The sequence below is a fragment of the Geotrypetes seraphini genome, chromosome 2, assembly GCF_902459505.1.
Source record: "Geotrypetes seraphini chromosome 2, aGeoSer1.1, whole genome shotgun sequence".
NCBI lineage: Eukaryota > Metazoa > Chordata > Amphibia > Gymnophiona > Dermophiidae > Geotrypetes > Geotrypetes seraphini.
In genome coordinates, this window is record NC_047085.1 from 432,936,007 (window position 1) to 432,954,495 (window position 18,489).

The window sequence follows — 18,489 nt, forward strand, 5'->3', positions numbered from 1 at the left end:
GAAAAAAATCTCGATTCGATTTGATTCGATTCAGCCTATTGAATTGGTTTATCGATTTTCCTTCCCAACTGAGTGTTTTTTTCAAACATCCTGGTGGGTTTATTTTATAGCCTCTTAACCCCCTTTGCCTTCTCCTAACCACACTGGCGCTGTGGTGTAAACAAAATCAACAAACAAAAAAGACTTTTCCTCTCTCTGTTAAATCCTAGCACACGTTTGCGGTCTAACACCAGCTCTGGCAGGATACACATTTCAAATCTGACAATTGTAATCACAAAACAGAAAATAAAATTATTTTTCCTACCTTTTGTTGTCTGGTCATTATTCAAATCTTGTTGGTCCCAAGCTCTGGTTGTCTTCTGATAATTTGCTTGCCAGGGTCTCCTTCTTTCTTCTTTCTCCATGCTAACCATCCACCTGCCATCTCTGTCCTCTGGCATCTTTCCTTTTTTTCGTCTCCCTCCACAGATCCACCTTTTCTTAACTACCTTTTCATCCAGCATCTCTCCCTCCTTCCCCACTACCCCAAGGTCCATCACCTCTCCCTTTCTTTTCCCAACTACCCTCCTATCCAGTATCTCTATCCCCCCCTCCACACCATCCCTTGAAGACCTGTCTCCCTCCCTTGAAGGCTTTTTCCCCCTTGAAGGCCTGACTACCCCCTCTTGAAGTCCTGTCCCCCCACCTTGAAGGCCTGTCCCCCCCTTGAAGGCCTGTCTCCCCCCCTTGAAGGCCTGTCTCTCTCCCTTGAAGGCCTGTCTCCCCTCCTTGAAGGCCTGTCTCTCCCCCTTGAAGGCCTGTCTCCCTCCTTGAAGGCCTGTCTCACCCCCTTGAAGGCCTGTCTCCCCCCCCTTGAAGGCCTGTCTCCCCCCCCTTGAAGGCCTGTCTCCCCCCCCTTGAAGGCCTGTCTCCCCCCTTAAAGGCCTGTCTCCCTCCTTAAAGGCCTGCATTCCACCCCTGAAGGCCTGCCTGTCTCACCCTTGAAGGCCTGCCTGCCTGTTCCCCCTAAAGGCCTGTCCCACCCCCCATACCAAAGGACTACTCACCCCCCCCCCCCGGAAGGCCTGCGAGTTTCCCCTGGCCTCCCACTGGTGTCCGGCTTCCCCCCTGGCCTTCCCGCACCCATTTACCTCTGAAGAGCTCCTGCACAGAAGATTGCGGCGTTAGCGATGTTTGCAAACAGCTTCGGAGCTGTTTCCTCTGCCGTGGTCCTGCCCCTCCTCCAACGTCAGAGGTGGGGTGGGACCGTGGCAGAGGAAACAGCTCCGAAGCTGTTTGCAAACATCGCTAATACCGCGATCTTCTATGCAGGATGTTCTTCAAAGGTAAACAGGTGTGGGGAAGCCAGACGCCAGGGGTTGGGGCAAAGCGGACGCCAGGGGGGGAACCGGACGCCAGGGAGGTGGGTACCGGACAGCAGCACTGACCCTCCCCTCTCGCCCTCTAAAGCAGGTGCGGCAGTGGTCGGCCAACAAGAGCAGCGCTGCCGCTCCTGCTTTAGGGGGTGAGGGGAAGGGTCAGCCAAATCGGGAAGCCTCGAATCGATTCACCCAAAGTGATTCGGTGAACCGATTCGAATTGTGAATCGGGCAGCACTAGTGCGCAGTTCCAGTCTGCTGAACAATCACTTCTTCTGGGATGGTGTATAACGCCCCTGAATCACGTGCCAATTGCAATGGGCTCCCCAGCCTCAGAAATTGGTATTAGAAAGGGTCTGAAGCTGTAGCCACCAACTCTTGATAGCTTGGGCCTCCAGAGTCCAAGGAAGGCACTTATGGAGTGCATCCGTCTGAAGGAACAAGGAGAGCAACGTGTGCTGGAAGGGACATATGTGAGCTCTCATCCAAGGTACTACATCGATTACATAGTCATAGACCCCCAAGACCTGGAGATAGTCCCATGCCAATGAAGTGGTCTTGTCCAGAAGACAGAAAATTTGAGAGCATAACTTCTGTCTGCGTGCCTCTGGTAGATAAACATGGCTGACTGCCGTGTTGAACAAAACACCCAGATACTCCAGGAACTGCATCAGCATCAAATGTTTCTTCCTGTAATTCACGATCCAGCCCAGGTCTTCCAGGACTCGGATAAACCAATCCACAATCTTCTGACCCTTAGAAAATGAGGAGGTTGAAACCGTTTGCCCATTTCTCAGGTCGCACACACTCGCCTCATGTTAAAATTTTTTGAACGGAACCATAAGAGATGTTCAGATCCATAGAAATTTTTCTAATAGTCAATCACCTGTTTGATTGAATCATTTTGCTAACTCTTTCATCATTCACTTGGATATTTGATGCTGAATGAAGTCCCAATCTCTCCTCTTCTTCAACCAAGTCACAACCATTACAAAATTGCTCATACCATTTGTAAACCGTCTTCATGGTCACTGCAGCATCACCATAAACTAATTTTAACATTTCATGTGTTTCTTTAGCACTTTCTGGCAATTTGAAACAAAATTTCACGTTGTTCATGATTTAGGACACATTTTAAAACAACCTTTTCTCAACCGTAGCTCACAACTGACTGATTGTACTGGCGCACTGCTTCCCGTTTTGAAGATCCCTGCCTTCCTAACTCAGCTGCATATCTATCTCTCCCCTCCTCTCTCTTTTATATATATATATATACTTATACTTACATACACATACATACATACACAGACATTTATTATTTAGTGAAAGATGAGGTTTATCTGCACTGAACAATGGACTACAGAAGCTAAACACATTGTACTGAAAGGCACCTTGTACCGTACAAGTCGAGAAAGTCAAGGAAGGAAATAGGAAACTAATGAGCAAGCTTTTGAGAGTAATGAAAGGGCTCCAAGGTTCATATACCAGGCTGCTCATCACAGCTGTGCTGATACTGAATGGGGAGGACAAAGAGAGAAAGAGTACCCAAGTTTTCATAAAGACAAATTATAAAAAGAAAACATTTAACATAGTAAATAATATAGAATCCAGTTTGCCCCCACAAGGCAGCCAGAGTTGTGCCTGCCACTCCATGCAGGTTATTCCCCTTTATGCCCTGTTTAAATTGTAAAGGTGATTTAAGTTTTGCTTTGATGCCATCTTCTTTCTATATAGGGATCCACTAGGTTTATCCCTCACGTTTTTAATTCCATCACTGGTTTTGTGCCTGGCACCTCCCCCTAACATTAGTCTACCACCCTGCAACCTCAGTTTACATCCCCTATTTCTACTGCTTTCCATCTCTGAAAAAGATTTGTTTCTATATTAATTAAGTGGTGAGATGACCAAGAGGGATATGATAGAATTTTACAAAATCAGGAATGGATGAAATAGTTTATAAAGTTTGTTAAATCTTTGAAACAGTAAAATGAGAGAATATGCAATGAAATCAATGATCAGCAGACAAAAAACAAACCAGAGAAAGTTTTTAGGGTTGTTTTTTTTTTAATCTGCAGATTGTTGCCAGATGATGTGGTTAAGGAGACTAACATAGAAGTCCATAAAAACTTATTAGCCAGGTAAACTTGGAAAAACTTTTACTCATCCCTGAAAATGAGCTATGAGAAACAAATTTACATTTTGCAATGTGCTGAATACTTGTGATCCAGACTGCCACAATTGGATATAGGATGCTGAACTCAATGGGATTTAGTCTGACTCAGCATGGTTTTTCTTATGTTCTTACACATTTTATTTGGCAAACTTACATTTTGGAGCAGACAGGATTCCAGGTGCATAGACATGGGCTCCTCGTAACACAGCATTTCCACACAGGGCACCGACGATGACCTGGTCAGAGTGTTTCTCCAAGGTCTTCCTGCACATATAGATGTAGTTAGTGAGATTGGAGAAATGCATGGCACAGAAATCTAGATCAGATTTCTTTCTTTATACCTCCCAGAGCCCTACAAAACAACTGCTACTGACATTCTGCTCAGAGCACTTCTCTTCTAAAATTGTTAAGATTTACATTGCAAGAATTATTTGTGAATCATTTCCTGAAACTTGTACTGAAATACCTTGAACAGTGCTGCCTGCACTACTAGCATATCAGAGATGCAAAATTATGAACCACCATTAATATAAAAAAGGAGTGTCCACCCAGACAAAAAGCAAAAATACTTATCTATAGCAGGTGTTCTCCGAGGACAGTAGACATATATTCTCACATGTGGGCGATGTCATTCATGGAACCCGGTATAGTCACTACCAAGTATACTGTCTGTATCTTTAGACAGTGCCCATATCATCACATGCTGGTGCCTTCTCACCTGACATCGGCTCATGGGACCATAAGTTCAGTAACAAAGCTAAGAAGCCAACTAAGGGGGAAAATGGGTGAGTTGTGAAAATATATGCCTGCTGCCCTCGGAGAACACCTGTTACAGGCAAGCATCTTTGCTTTCTCAGAGGACAAGCAGATATAATATTTTCACCCGTGGGACTCCTAAGCTGCCAGGATCATGACTCTGGATGAGGATAATGGATATATAAACATGAGCCTGGCAAAAACCTTAGAGTCGGAAGAAAAGTTGGCGGACAGAAAGTAAAAAGATTATGCAGAACTGCTTGTCCAGACTGACTGTCTCTGCTGGAGATTTGTTTTAAATAGCAGTGAGATATAAAGGAACAGACTGAGGCCCCAAGTAGCCGCTTTGCAGACGTCCTCAATAGATGCTGAATGGAAATGAGTCACCGAGGTAGCCATAGTCATGGCTGAATGAAAATGAGTCACCGAGGCAGACATTGTGGAAATTGCACGGCCTTGTAGTGTCAGCCCAAAAGGAGATACATTCTGCTAGCCAATTGAAGATGGTTCTCTTGGTAACAGGAACTCTGAGTCTGTTAGGATCAAAAGCCACAAAGAGTTAGGAGCAGGGATCTCAAAGTCCCTCCTTGAGGGCCGCAATCCAGTCGGGTTTTCAGGATTTCCCCAATGAATATGCATTGAAAGCAGTGCATGCACATAGATCTCATGCATATTCACTGGGGAAATCCTGAAAACCCGACTGGATTGCGGCCCTCAAGGAGGGACTTTGAGACCCCTGGTTGGGAGGATCCTCTGTGAGGTTTAGTCTGGTCCAGGTAGCATGCCAGAGCACATCTGCAGTCTTCTGTGTGAAGAGCTGCTTCTCCAGAGTGGGAATGTGACTTTGAAAACAGGCAAAACTATGAGGTGGTTACGGACAACTTCTCTATGAGGAGAAGCTAAAGCAGCCAGAAGAAGAGACAGCTCAGAGGTGATATGATAGAGATTTATAAAGTACTGAGTGGAGTAGAAAGGGTAGATATAAATCACTTGTTCACTCTTTCCAAAAATACTAAGACTAGGGGGCATAAGTACTAGTGTAGGGGTGTTTCCTTATTTGCACCTGAAGGTTAGGCCTCTCTGACATCATCAAGCCTGAACCATTGTTTGCAAGAAATCATTCCTGCCTAAACCTTGCAAGAAGAGAAAGAAGAATACATCTTTGCTGTTACTGCCTGATGCATTCTGGGTATGTACCAGAACTGTATTCTAGTCAAGGACATCCAGCTATGCCTACATGCACTGCCTATGTGAATCTTGGGGGAGTTATGGCTCATGTGCTGGTCTTATCTAACGACGGCGCCTGTTTCACGGCTTGTACGAGACTTTATACAGAAAGGCTATTCATCTAAGTTATGTTTCTGGATTGGTCCGGAGAAGTCATCTGACGAGATCCAAGTGAAATGTGCTAATTATAATTTAGTCTATGCTGGGATGTGAGTGAACTTGCATCTTAAAGACCTCAGTCAAAACCACTCACTGCCACTGCTCATATGCTGGAGTTTCTGTCAATCACTGGTTGTAAAAAAAAACAAAAACCTCCATTTCCATACAAAATAATATTGTCCACAGGTCAAAGCTCAATAGTGACACGAAATGTTTATCAAAATTCATATTTAAAATTTGATTTTTTTAAAAAATATTGCTGTTACTTTTGAAAATGAATGAGTCCAGCTACTGAAAAAATAATGCTTATAGCTATTCATTATCCATGTTGCCATTCATAAAGACCATTTCAACCACCATTTTAAAATGATCATTTCAAAGCAGAAGCTAACAAACATATGATATATTTTACAGCAAGTATTGCCACTAATTAAGTGTAAAAGATTAAGTAGAGTAGAGTAAGGTAGGATATGATGGCTTCCCCCAAATTTTTTTTCCAGCACTGGTAGCTCTAAAAAAAAATAATAATAATAATTGGGAAAGGTCTGGCTGAGTAGAGGTACAAATCAATGTGCATAGCCCAATCAGAGTTCTGAATCATTGTGTAATGGTGGTACTTGTTAGCCAAACTCAGGCCAGGACTTTAAAAAACCTGCGTTAAAAAGTGACAGTTTGCTAATGCAGCCGTTTAGATACCAAATTAAAAAACATGAGACATTCTTTAAAAATTGCTCATGCAAATGAGGTCAGTGGACAGCAGTGAAGATTTCCTAATTTGCATGTGCCCATCGCTGATGGGCACATGCGCAGAAAAAATGCTGTCAACGCCACTGTAAAAAACAAAACAAACCAAAAACACAGCAACAGTGGGAGAGATGCTCGCACTCTCCCGCTATCCCTGTGTTGTGATGGAGCGGGAGAGATCTCTGCTTCATCACAACACCCCTTCCCTGCAGTAGCGGTGGCAAACCGAAATGGCGGTGACAACCCCCCTGCAACGAGAGAGATGCCCACACTCTCCCGTTGCACAAATCCCTGCCGCAACCTGACCCCTCCCCCCCGCAGCAGGGGAGATGCCCACTCTCCCATACTGGCAAGTAACCCCCCCTCACAATGAGAGAGATGCCCACTCTCCCTTGCTGGCAAGCAAATCACCCCACCTCCCCTTATCTCAAAGTCGAAGAGCTGGAGGGATACGGATCCATTCCTCCCAGCTGCCTGTGTCGTCTAAATGGGAATTCCCCTCCCCGGTGCATCTTGGGATGCACCGGGGAGGGGCCCGAGGCTCTGATTAGCCCAGATTGTATAAGGCCCCTCCCATAGGAGGGACCTTATACAACCTGGGCCAATCAGAGTCTCAGGCCCCTCCCCGGCAGCATCATGAAGGGGCCTAAGGCTCTGATAGGCCCGAATGCCTAAAGCCCCTTTTGATAATCCGTCGCTAAACTGCGTACAGGCTATACTGCAGGAAAACAGTTTAGCGACGGGGTTAAAGTTTTGAGAATCTGGGCCTCAGAGTGCATGTGTACTGGGTTCTGAAGCAACCTGTGGCTCTGTCACTCAGGACCTGGCTTCAGCTCCGAAGTGGAGGACAGCCTCTATTAGTGTATGTTTTCATTACACAGAACTTACTTATTACTATTCCAACAGATGCTCATAGCACTTTATAATAAGGTTCAAGCTGCTGAGCTGTCAGCTTGCAAGACTACTCTTCAATGCACAGACTATACAAGGGCATCTCATACACCTGCAGCTATGTGACCAAAAGGATGAAGAAGATGGAATCATGCTTGAAACAGAAAAAAAAAAAATTACAAACCTTGGACCAATAACTGGGATCAGTAAAACATCCAGAAGTTTAGGGTGCTGAAAGACTGGAACATTAAGCCCATTGAACTGCTGTTCAAAAACAAAAATACACATTTATTATGGCAAAACAACTGCTAGTTTGAAGTTGATATGAATTGTGTTTCAGCCAAACAGAACTTTCAAGCTGTGAGGCATACTTAAAGAAACATGAAATCAGTCAGCTTACTGACCAGTTCAAAGCTCTCCTTCGTTCATAACTCCCTGCATATCTAAACATTTCCACCTGGGTAGCTTCCAATTACTTAACCAAACAAAGGAGAAATTAGGTTCTTACCTGCTAATTTTCTTTCTGTTAGCCTGTAGACTGGTGTAGTCCTTACGAATGAGTTATATACTAGAGAATGACACGGTGACGGTTTACCCGCGGCCACCGCATTTAAGCCGCGGGTCACCGCCGAAAACGGGGAAGAAAAATAGAAGTCGCTGCGGTGACGGGGACAAGGCCATTCACCGACCGCAGAAACGGTGAACAGGTTTGTCCCCGCGGGCCAATGTACCCCCTTCTAGGAACCGCTATTTACCTGTGTTTCACCGTGCTCCTCATTTGTCAGATCAACCCCTCCCGACAATCGCAGCAGAAGGGTACCCAACCCCTCCTGCCGGTCCTCCCAATGGCCTCCCCTAAGATCGCCGGCAGGAGGGTACCCAACCCCTCCTGCTGGACCCCCCCCCAACGAACCCTCCCACCCCGGAACCCCCTTAGTCTTACTTTCCAAGTTGGACCGGACAGCTCCTCGCTCGTCTGGCCAGCAGGCCTGCCTCCGTCCAAATGAGGCGGGCCCGCCCCTCCCCTCCCCTGCCTAACCCACAGGATCCTAGGGCCTGATTGGCCCAAGCACCTAAGGCCCCTCCTATAGCGGGAGTGGCTTTAGGTGCCTAGACCAATCAGGCCCTAGGATCCTGTGGGTTGGGCAGGGTAGGGGCGGGCCCGCCTCATTTGGACGGAGGCAGGCCTGCTGGCCAGACGAGCGAGGAGCTGTCCGGTCCAACTTGGAAAGTAAGACTAAGGGGGTTCCGGGGTGGGAGGGTTCGTTGGGGGGGGGGGTCCAGCAGGAGGGGTTGGGTACCCTCCTGCCGGCGATCTTAGGGGAGGCCATTGGGAGGACCGGCAGGAGGGGTTGGGTACCCTTCTGCTGCGATTGTCGGGAGGGCCGTTGGAGGGGTCTACAGGAGGGGTTGGGTGCCCTCCTGCCGTGATCGCTGGGGGGAGGGGAGACTTGCAGCACTGCTTATACAGCGACTCTGGCTGTGAGGAACTACAGTAAGGCCAGTGTTGAACAGACTTCATAGTATGAACCAACAGGTTTCTTTTTGTCCTGATGAATTCAGCTCTGTATATATTTTCTGAGACAGTCTATATAAATAGGAATCTATCTGGCTGTGAGGAACTACAGTAAGGCCAGTGTTGAACAGACTTCTATGGTCTTTGTTCCATGTGTGGTAAGACAGATTAGGATGTGTTAGATAGGGCTTCAACAGCAATTTCAGTAGTTGGAACATTAGAACAAAGTCAGGCAGATTTCTACAGTGTGTGTCTCATGTATGGCAAGACAGATTAGAATATGCTTCAATGGCAACTCCAGTAGTTGAGACTTAAAGAGAACACCAAGCAGACTTCTACGCTCTGTGTCCCTTCATGGGTTCTAATTTTGGCCATTGGGGTTCCTTGGAATAATTGTACCTAAGGGGTGGTGGAAGATTAGTGATTGAAAAATTGTATGAAAAATAACTATTTTAAATTTAGTGATCAAAATGTGTCAGTTTTGAGAATTTATATTAATTAATTTTTTCTCTGCGTGTTTTGTTTTTGTATAGTTATTAACTAATATTTAACTAAGTTTTAAAGTTTTACAGAATGTTTCCTTTAAACGTAAATAAAGAAAATTATATAAAATCGTACCCGTTTGAGGCTTTTATGTATGCGACGGTGACGGGGCGGTGAATGGGGTTGCAGTGGCGGTGACGGGGCGGTGAATGGGATGGCAGTGGCGGTGACGGGGCGGTGAATGGAATGGCGGTGACGGGGCGGTGCAGAGGATGGTGAGACGGGGACGGGGCGGTGACGGGGACCAATTTTTTCACCGTGTCATTCTCTATTATATACCTCACTACTACCAGCAATTGGAGACTGAGCACAAACTTCTATATCAGTATAGCTTCCCCTCTTGAAATTCAGTCTGCCGAATAGCCAAGCAGAACCTAGAAAAGACTTCAACTGAAAACAGTAAAACATGCTCCAAACAGGAGTGTAAAAACAAGAAATATCTGTAAACAACTGTTGGAACATGTGTAAAACTTAACCCTGGTATAGAAAATATCCCCACAGCTCATCAGCTAAGCCATAGCCAATGTTCTTAATTCTCCCCAGCCCCAGACAAATACTAGAACCCACAGAAAAAACAAAATCTGCACACGAGCAAAATAAAAACCCGCAATCACCGCAAAAAGATAGATAGGGTGGACAACTATACCAGTCTACAGGCTAACAGAAAGAAAATTAGCAGGTAAGAACCTAATTTCTCCTTCTGTAGCGCCTGGTAGACTGGTATAGTCCTTACGAATGGGACGTAACAAAGCAGTACCTATTAAGAGTGGGACCCCCGAAGGGCCAATACCAGAACACGTTCACCGAATATCGCGTCCCGACGCACTTGAACATCCACATGGTAGTGTCTGACAAAGGAATGCAGAGAAGACCAAACTGCAGCCTTGCAAATATCCACTGGAGGCATAAGAGAAGACTCAGCCCAAGAAGCTGCTTGACCCCTAGTGGAATGAACCTTGAGAAACTCTGGAACAGACTTTTTCTCAGAAGAAAAGCGGAAGCAATAGTCTTCTTAATCCAGCGCACAATAGTAGCCTTAGAAGCGCCATCCCCCTTACGAGGACCCGCGAGAAGGACAAAGAGATGATCTGATTTCCTGATCTCCTGAGTCCTCTGCATATAAGAGCGAAGGAGGGACCCGACTGACATCCAACTTGCTCAACTGCCTCTGCTCAAAAGAGCCCAACACCGGGAGGACCACTGCCTGATTGACATGAAAAGGAGAAACTACTTTTGGCAGAAAGTAAGGAACAGGCCTCAAGACAGCCTGCTCCCTAGAAAACTCCAAGAAGGGAGCCCTACAAGAAAAAGCCTGAACCTCAGAAACACGTCTAGCAGAAGTAATGGCCACCAAGACCACTTTAAGAGTAAGGTCCTTCAAAGAACAGTCGCCCAACTGCTCAAAAGGTGGGCGAACTAGAACTGACAGAACCAGATTCAGATCCCAAGATGGAACTCTAAGATGTTAAGCAGGGAAACGTAAAAAGACACTACTCCACGCGCATTACACCACTCCTCAAATAGAAGTCAAACCCTCACAAAAGCCCATGAGGTAAAAAGCCTCTGGGACCCCAAGAGAGTTGAGATCACTTTATCTGAATACCCCTTCTTACCTAGGCGACCCCTTTCAAGACAGAAGGGACCCGGATCGAACATTAGAATGAGACCGAGTCAGAAGGTCGTCCAAGAGAGGCAGAGGAAGAAGATCTGCCACAAGATGCCTCACCAAACCCGCATACCGCGGGCGTTGGGGCTAATCCAGAGCCACTAGAACCACAAGTCCCAGATGCTGAATGATGCGGAGAAGAACTCTGCCCACTAATGGCCACAGAGGGAACACATACAAAAGCCCCTCCGTTGGCCATGGTTGAACCAGAGCATCTAGGCCCTCAGCCTGACCATCTCTGTGACAACTGAAGAAGTGGGGCATTTTGGCGTTGACACAGGTGGCCATCAGGTCCATGAGGGGCTGACCCCAAGACTGCACTATCAACTGAAAGGTCATGGGACTTAGACACCACTCTCCGGGATCTAGCAAGTGACGACTTAGGAAGTCTGCTTGAACATTCTCCACTTCAGCTATGTGGGATGCTGAGATGTTCTGAAGGTGAGATTCTGCCCAGACCATGAGCAGAGCTGCCTCCTGCACCACCAAATTGCTCCTGGTGCCCCCTGAAGACTGACATAGACCACCGTCGTGGCATTGTCTGACAGAACCCTGACTGACTTGCCCATCAAAAAGGACTGGAAGGCTAACAGCACCAGATGGATGGCTCTGGTCTCCAAGACATTGATCGACCAAGGAGTCTCCTCCGAGGACCAGGTGCCCTGAGCTGATTGACCTAGACACTGAGCTCCCCAACCGATAAGACTGGCATCCGTGAGCAGCACTGTCCACTGTGGCTGGTCCAGACTCGCCTCTTGTACAAGATGGGAGGTCTGGGGCCACCACTGAAGACTGCATCGAGCCAAGCCCGGAAGCAAAACAGGATGATCTAGACAGTGTCTCTGAGGCGACCAACTCCAAAGAAGAGCATACTGAAGAGGACGCATGTGGGCTCGCGACCATCTCACCACATCGAGGGAAGCCGCCATCGACCCCAAGACTTGGAGGAAATCCTGTGCCCGAGGACAACGGGATGCCATAAGCAGGCGAATCTGAGATTGTAATTTGCTTACCCGGGCCTCCGGAAGGAAGACCTTCCCCAAAGAGATGTCAAACATCACTCCTAGATACTCCAGGCACTGAGAAGGAGACAACCGGCTCTTGGCAAGGTTGACTACCCATCACAGTGACTGCAAAAACTCTACCACCCGAGCCATGACCCGGGTGCACTCCTGGAACTTCGCTCGAATCAAACAGTTGTTCAGGTAGGGATGAACTAGAATGCCCTCTTTTTGCAATGCCACCGCAATTACCACCATCACCTTGGTGAACGTCCGCTGAGCCGTGGCCAGACCAAAGGGAAGTGTACAAAACTGATAGTGTTGTCCCAAGATCGCAAAGCGCAGGAAGCGATGATGGGAGGCCCGAATAGAAATGTGTAAGTAGGCCTCAGTCAGATCTAGAGAGGTCAGAAACTCCTCTGGCTGAACCACCAGAATCACAGACCGAAGAGTTTCCCTGTGGAAGGAAGGCACATGAAGAGCCCTGTTGACCCCCTTCAAATCTAGGATGGGTCGAAAGGTCCCTTCTTTCTTTGGAACCACAAAGTAAATCGAGTACCAACTTGTGCCCCACTCCTGCGTGGGAACTGGAACCACCGTGCAGAGATCCAACAATCTTTGAAGGGTCTGGTAAAAGGCCTGCTGTTTCCACACACTTGTAAGGGAGAAGCGAGAAAACGATCTGGCAAGGACCGGGCGAACTACAGAGCATAGCCGTCCCGAATCACCTCCAGAACCCACTGATGGGACGTGATGTCTGCCCATTTTGGATAAAAATCCCTTAGCTGGGCGCCCACCGAAAAAAGACGGGTGCCGGCAAGAAGTCATTGGGCAGGGCGGGTGGCAGGGGACCCGACGGGGGCGCTACCTGCACCCCAGCGGGCCCCATGCACTGGAAGAACCTGCCTCTAGAGAGCTCAGGAGTCTTAAAAGAGGCAGCCCCCTCGACCAGGGTGGACACTGCGGAAATCACACCTACACCCATGAACAGCACCATTTCGAGCCAGCGACCTAGGCCTATCTTCAGGCAAACAAAGCACCTTAGAATCAGTGAGAGTCTGAACCAACTTGTCCAGGTCCTCACCAAACAAGAAAGATCCTTTAAAAAGAAACTTTGTCAACTTAGCTTTAGACGCCAAATCCGCCAACCAAGCGCGAAGCCACAAGGTATGGCGAGCTGCCATTGCAAACGCCAACGACTTGGCAGAAGATCGCAAGAGGTCATACATGGCATCTGAAAGATAAGAAGCACGAGTTTAAAGTTTCAAGTTTTATTGGAATTTGTTATCTACGCAATATCATATATTTCAATGCGTATAACAATTGTTTTTAAAATAACAATTAACAAATTGGGGAGGACAAAACAAGATAATATAGACAAATTTGGGCATTCTATTACAAACTGGTACAAAAGGGGTGAACTACAATTTTTAAGAAAAGAAAAAGAAACATTTAAGGAAAAAGAAACATATATGGAGGGGTCATCGAAAACATATATGGTAGGATCTCAAATCCAAGATATAAAGTGAAATAAAGAGTATTTTGGCGACCTACACATAACCAGTGTTCCCGCTAAGCTGCGTTGACGTGCGCACGCGCACAAAATATTACCTCGCAGCGCACAAGTTTCTCGTCGCAGCGCACACAGTGTAGAGCACAGTTCTTCAACCGCCGGTCCGCAAACAAAATCTTGCCGGTCCACGAAGGATTCGGTCCCCGCCGCAACGAAAGGCCGGCGTCAGCTGACTTGCAACTTCCTGTTGCAGTCGCTGTGCCGGGACTCCTGCCTTCGCCGGGACTCCTGCCTTCCACCGCGTTTGCCTCCTGCCTTGTCTCCGCACCTCCAGACCAGCAGCGGCAGCTGTGTATGTTTTTAACTTCGGCACAGAGCTGCCCCTAATCAATAGTTTAGCGCGGTTTCATAAGGCAGCCTCGGGGCCTTTGCTAGGCCGGCCCACATCGCATCATCGAAGCGGGCCGGCTATCAAAGGCCCCGAGGCTGCCTCATGAAACCGCGCTAAACTATTGATTAGGGGCAGCTCTGTGCCGAAGTTTAAAGCATACAGAGCTGCCGCTGCTGGTCTGAACTCTTGGGCCGCTGAAGGAGGGCAAAAAGCAGCTGTCCTGGAGGTTTCCCTTCCTCTCGCCTTTACAGGTTCCTTTTTTCCACCTTTTTTTTTTTCCTTCAAACGGCAACGGGCCCCAGCATCGACATCAATCAAGTAAGTTCCACTGTCAATCAAGCGGTTCTGCTCGGCCAAAGCTTCCCCTGTGACATGAGCCACCCTCAGGGGAAAGAAAGTGACCCACAAAGGTGAGGGGAAGGGGGGCAGATGATGGAAGTTGGGGGGGGGGGAGAGAGAGAGAGAGAGAGAAGGGGCAGATGATGGAATGGAGGAGATGAGAGAGAGAGAGAAGGGGACAGATGATGGAAGTGAGAAGAAGGGAGAGAGAGCAGAAGGCAGATGGATGTCAGTTGAGAAGGGAGAGCAGATGCTGAATGGAAGTGGGGAAAGAACACATACTGGATGGAAGGAGGAGATAAATAAAGGGGGAAGAAAATAGTAAGATAATGGAGGGGTGAGGGAAAGGGGTGACAAGCTGTGTGTAGACACAGTGAAAAGAGGGAAACGGGACTAAATAGTAAGAAAGAATTTAATTTAGATGGAGGCAGAAAATAGAGAAGGAAGACCAGAGAAGAAAAGGGAAGAGAGAGCAGAGAATGATCAGATCTGAGTGGAGGAAATGAGAAGAGAGATATGCTAAAAACCACAGGGGGGAGGGAAGGATAGAGATGCCAGACCATGAGGGGAACAGAAGGAAGATGATGGATGCTAGACCAAATTGGGGGGTGGGGGGGGGCAGGAGGAGAGATGGCAGGGAAAGACAGACAGTGAATGGAAGGGGCAGATGCTGGACTGAAGAGACAGAGAAGGTTATCATGCTGCTGTACCGGGCCATGGTACGCCCTCACCTGGAGTACTGCGTCCAGCACTGGTACTTTAAGAAGGACACGGTACTACTCGAAAGGATCCAGAGAAGAGCAACTAAAATGGTTAAGGGGCTGGAGGAGTTGCCGTACAGCGAAAGATTAGAGAAACTGGGCCTCTTCTCCCTTGAGCAGAGGAGATTGAGAGGGGACATGATAGAAACATTCAAGGTACTGAAGGGAATAGACTTAGTAGCTAAGGCAGGGAGAACGAGAGGGCACTCTCTAAAGTTGAAAGGGGATAGATTCCATACAAACGTAAGGAAGTTCTGTGGTAGAAAGCAACATATTTATTTGGCTCATAACTTGCTGGCGCCCGATATTTTTAGCTCACAGTGAAAAAAGTTTGCTCACAACACCCGCCCGCTTAGAGGGAACACTGCACATAACACTCATTAAAAACTGGGATTTAATACTTGTAGTAATATTTTCTATACATCGAAAGCGTCCTTGAACAAAAAGCTTTTAAGGGAACGCTTAAATTTTTCTAAAGAAGGTTCATTACGTAAAAATAGTGGTAAATTGTTCCAGAGCTGGGTTGCTATGACCGAAAAAATGGTAGATCTCCTGGTCCCTATTATTTTTAAAGACGGAATAGTCAATAGATGTTGTTGTGATCTGAGTCCTAGATGAAGAATATGGTATCAAACAAACGGTCCAAAAATAATGGCACATGTGATTGTTGAATTTTAAATGTTAAGAGTATGATTTTAAAAGTTATTCTGTGTGTGATTGGTAGCCAATGAGCAGTTTGTAAAAGTGGTGTAACATGGTCATATTTTTTTGAATTTGTTATTATTGCTGTATTTTGTATTATCTGTAGTCGCCTAATTTCTTTATTGGTTATGCCATGGTATAAAGTATTGCAATAGTCTAATCTGGAAATGATTAATGAGTGGATTAAGGTGTTAAGAGCTTCAGGTTTTAGGACTTTTGATAGTGATCTGATGAGCCGTAGTTTGTAAAAACAGTTTTTGACTACTGAGCTAATTTGGTTATGGTAAGAGAGTTCCTGATCTAGTGTTATTCCCAATATTTTTATTGTAGTTACTATTTGAAGAGGGGTGCTATTTAGGAGTATATGTGGTGAAAGTTTAAGATCTTTTTTCCATGGAAAGAACATTACTGAAGATTTTGCTGTTTAAGGCCAACATGTTGTCCTTTAGCCATTTGCTGATTTGGTTTAATTTATTATTTATGGTTATTATTTCCGTTGAATCTGCTGAGTTTATAGGATACAAAAGTTGAATATCATCCGCATATGCGAATGAGGAAAATCCAATAGACTGACTGAGGGTTAGAAGAGATAAGAAAATATTAAATAAAAGTTGAGAAAGGATTGAACCTTGTGGGATCCCGAAAGAGTTAGTGAAGTTGTTAGATGATAAATTATTAAAGATGACTTTAGCTGAACGTTCTTGAAAGTATGATTCAAACCAATTTAATATTTGGTCGGAAATTCACCCAATTCAATCTTTGCCACCTCGCTCTTGAGCAATTCCCAATCCTCATATTTGCTGTCAAGCACGTGCTCAGCCCAGTGAAAACACGCCCAAGCCACAAGCCCACCACATATTGCCGCCTGGACCGTCAGAGCTGTCACATCAAAACTCTGTTTAAGGCAGGACTCCAACTTATGCTCCTCAGGGTCATTCAAGGCTGCACCGCCCTCCACAGGCACGGTATGCATTTTAGAGATGGCCGAGACCACCGTGTCCACAACAGGTGACTTCAGTGTCCCTATCCCCTTTAGGAAAGAGATACAGGTGGGTCATAGACCACGCAAAACAAAAAGGAGCTTCTGGCACCTGCCACTGTGCGAGCATAATGTCTCGAATATCCTGATGCTTAGGAAAAAAGCAGAAGCAGAGCGGATCCCCTTCAGCAAGAGGTCCACTGTACGCGGGGGCTTCGATACAGTGTCCTCAAAGTGCAAAACCGAGGAGACCTGAAGAATTAGTGCATGAAGCTCGTCCCGCTGATAAATGCGCAACACAGCAACTTCTTCACCAGATGTGGGGTGCTCGAACCCCTCGCTGGCGGAATTTGACCCCCCCAAGAGGATCCTGGAAATCTCCAAAGGGTCCAGGTCCTCATTAATAATATCTTGCTCCTCTGAGCAAAAATCCTCATCCCAAGAAACCCTCAGGTGCTTGGACGAGAGGAGACGAGGGAGGCAAAACCGCCACTGTATGGGGCCGCACTGGGGAAGACGTCAAGGGCAACCCTCCCCCCCCCCCGAGACCCCCAGAGAGGAAAAGGAACCTCCAGCCACCAGCACATAAGCTTTACATAGAGCAAACAAATTCAGGGGGAAAAATCCCCGGCGGCCCCAAGGGACTCCCTGCCATACCTTGCCCCTGTATTTCCAGAACAGGGGGAAAGTCACCTGAGGTAACAGAAATGAAGGAGGAGGTTCCCGCCGAAAATGGACCGGAAACTGCCAAAATCAGAGCTCCTGCGACCTATCATGTCTGAAAAGCATGGGACTTTCCTGACAATGAGGCCGAGGAACTGACCTACGCAACAAACTGCTCCGGCAGTAAGGGAATCCTTCATAAGGTATATGTGGCAGGGTGCCCTGGCCACCAGCAACTGCTGCCAATGAGACTCCCCCCACCGCTCTGGAGTGCACAACGCTTGCACAGGCCGGCCACGAGTACCTCGCGTCTGGAGCACAATGAGCATTTTTCCCCCTTAAAAGTGCTCATTGTGCTGAAAAACACCCTAGCTGTAATAAAAGTGCTGGTTAGATGAGAAAAAAACCCCAACAATACAAATGGCAGTTTTAAAGGGAATTGATGGATTTTTAATTTTTTTTTTTTTACCTAAACAGAACAGACCCCACGGCTCTCAAAGCTGGAGGGCTGACCAACCAGGAGGCCAGGCCACCAGCTGAGGCACCTCTACAAAAATGGGGGAAGGTGGAGGAAGGTGAGGGAGGGACCCAGCACAAGATCTGCCAAGTTTAACACCCCCGAGGTCGGACAGATCCCCAAACAGGACCCGTCCAAGCTCTATCCGGCACAAAAGGGGAACCCAGGAGTCCAAAACAAAATTCCAACAGTACTAAGAGGGGAGCCATATTAGTCTTACCACTGTTTTAACAGAGACTGAGGAAGACTGAATTGCAAGAGGGGAAGCTATACTGATATAGAAGTTTGTGCTCAGTCTCCACCTGCTGGTAGCAGTGAGATATATAACCCATTCGTAAGGACTTACCAGTCTACCAGGCGCTACAAAAGGCACTTTTTCCCTTTTCAGTCACCAAGTTTTAGGCCTGAAAGAGGAGTAATATGGTATAGACACACCTAGAGGCTAATCAAATTTTGGTTTCAGCTTCGGCATTGAAACTGGCCTGAAATCCAATTTCAGTGCATTTTCAGCTGAAACTGAGCCCCTTTTCCCTTCAAAACAAAAATGAGCCACATGGCCCTCTAACACTTCCCTCTACTGAAAACTGACA

At 46.8% G+C, this 18,489-nt stretch overlaps 1 protein-coding gene across 5 annotated transcripts in view; it reads right to left on the reverse strand.

The window, feature by feature from the left end:
- NSUN6 (NOP2/Sun RNA methyltransferase 6) overlaps positions 1-18,489 on the reverse strand; it is an 86,740-nt gene that overhangs the window by 48,035 nt on the left and 20,216 nt on the right. For 4 of the 5 annotated variants that reach the window (XM_033931302.1, XM_033931304.1, XM_033931306.1 and 1 more), the window contains exons 4-5: positions 7,493-7,572; positions 3,686-3,795 (exon numbers count right to left, since the gene is read on the reverse strand). In XM_033931302.1, the coding sequence (XP_033787193.1) occupies positions 3,686-3,795; positions 7,493-7,572 (190 nt within the window). The remainder of the gene's footprint in view (positions 1-3,685; positions 3,796-7,492; positions 7,573-18,489) is intronic. The other variant, XM_033931303.1, reaches the window with a different exon arrangement.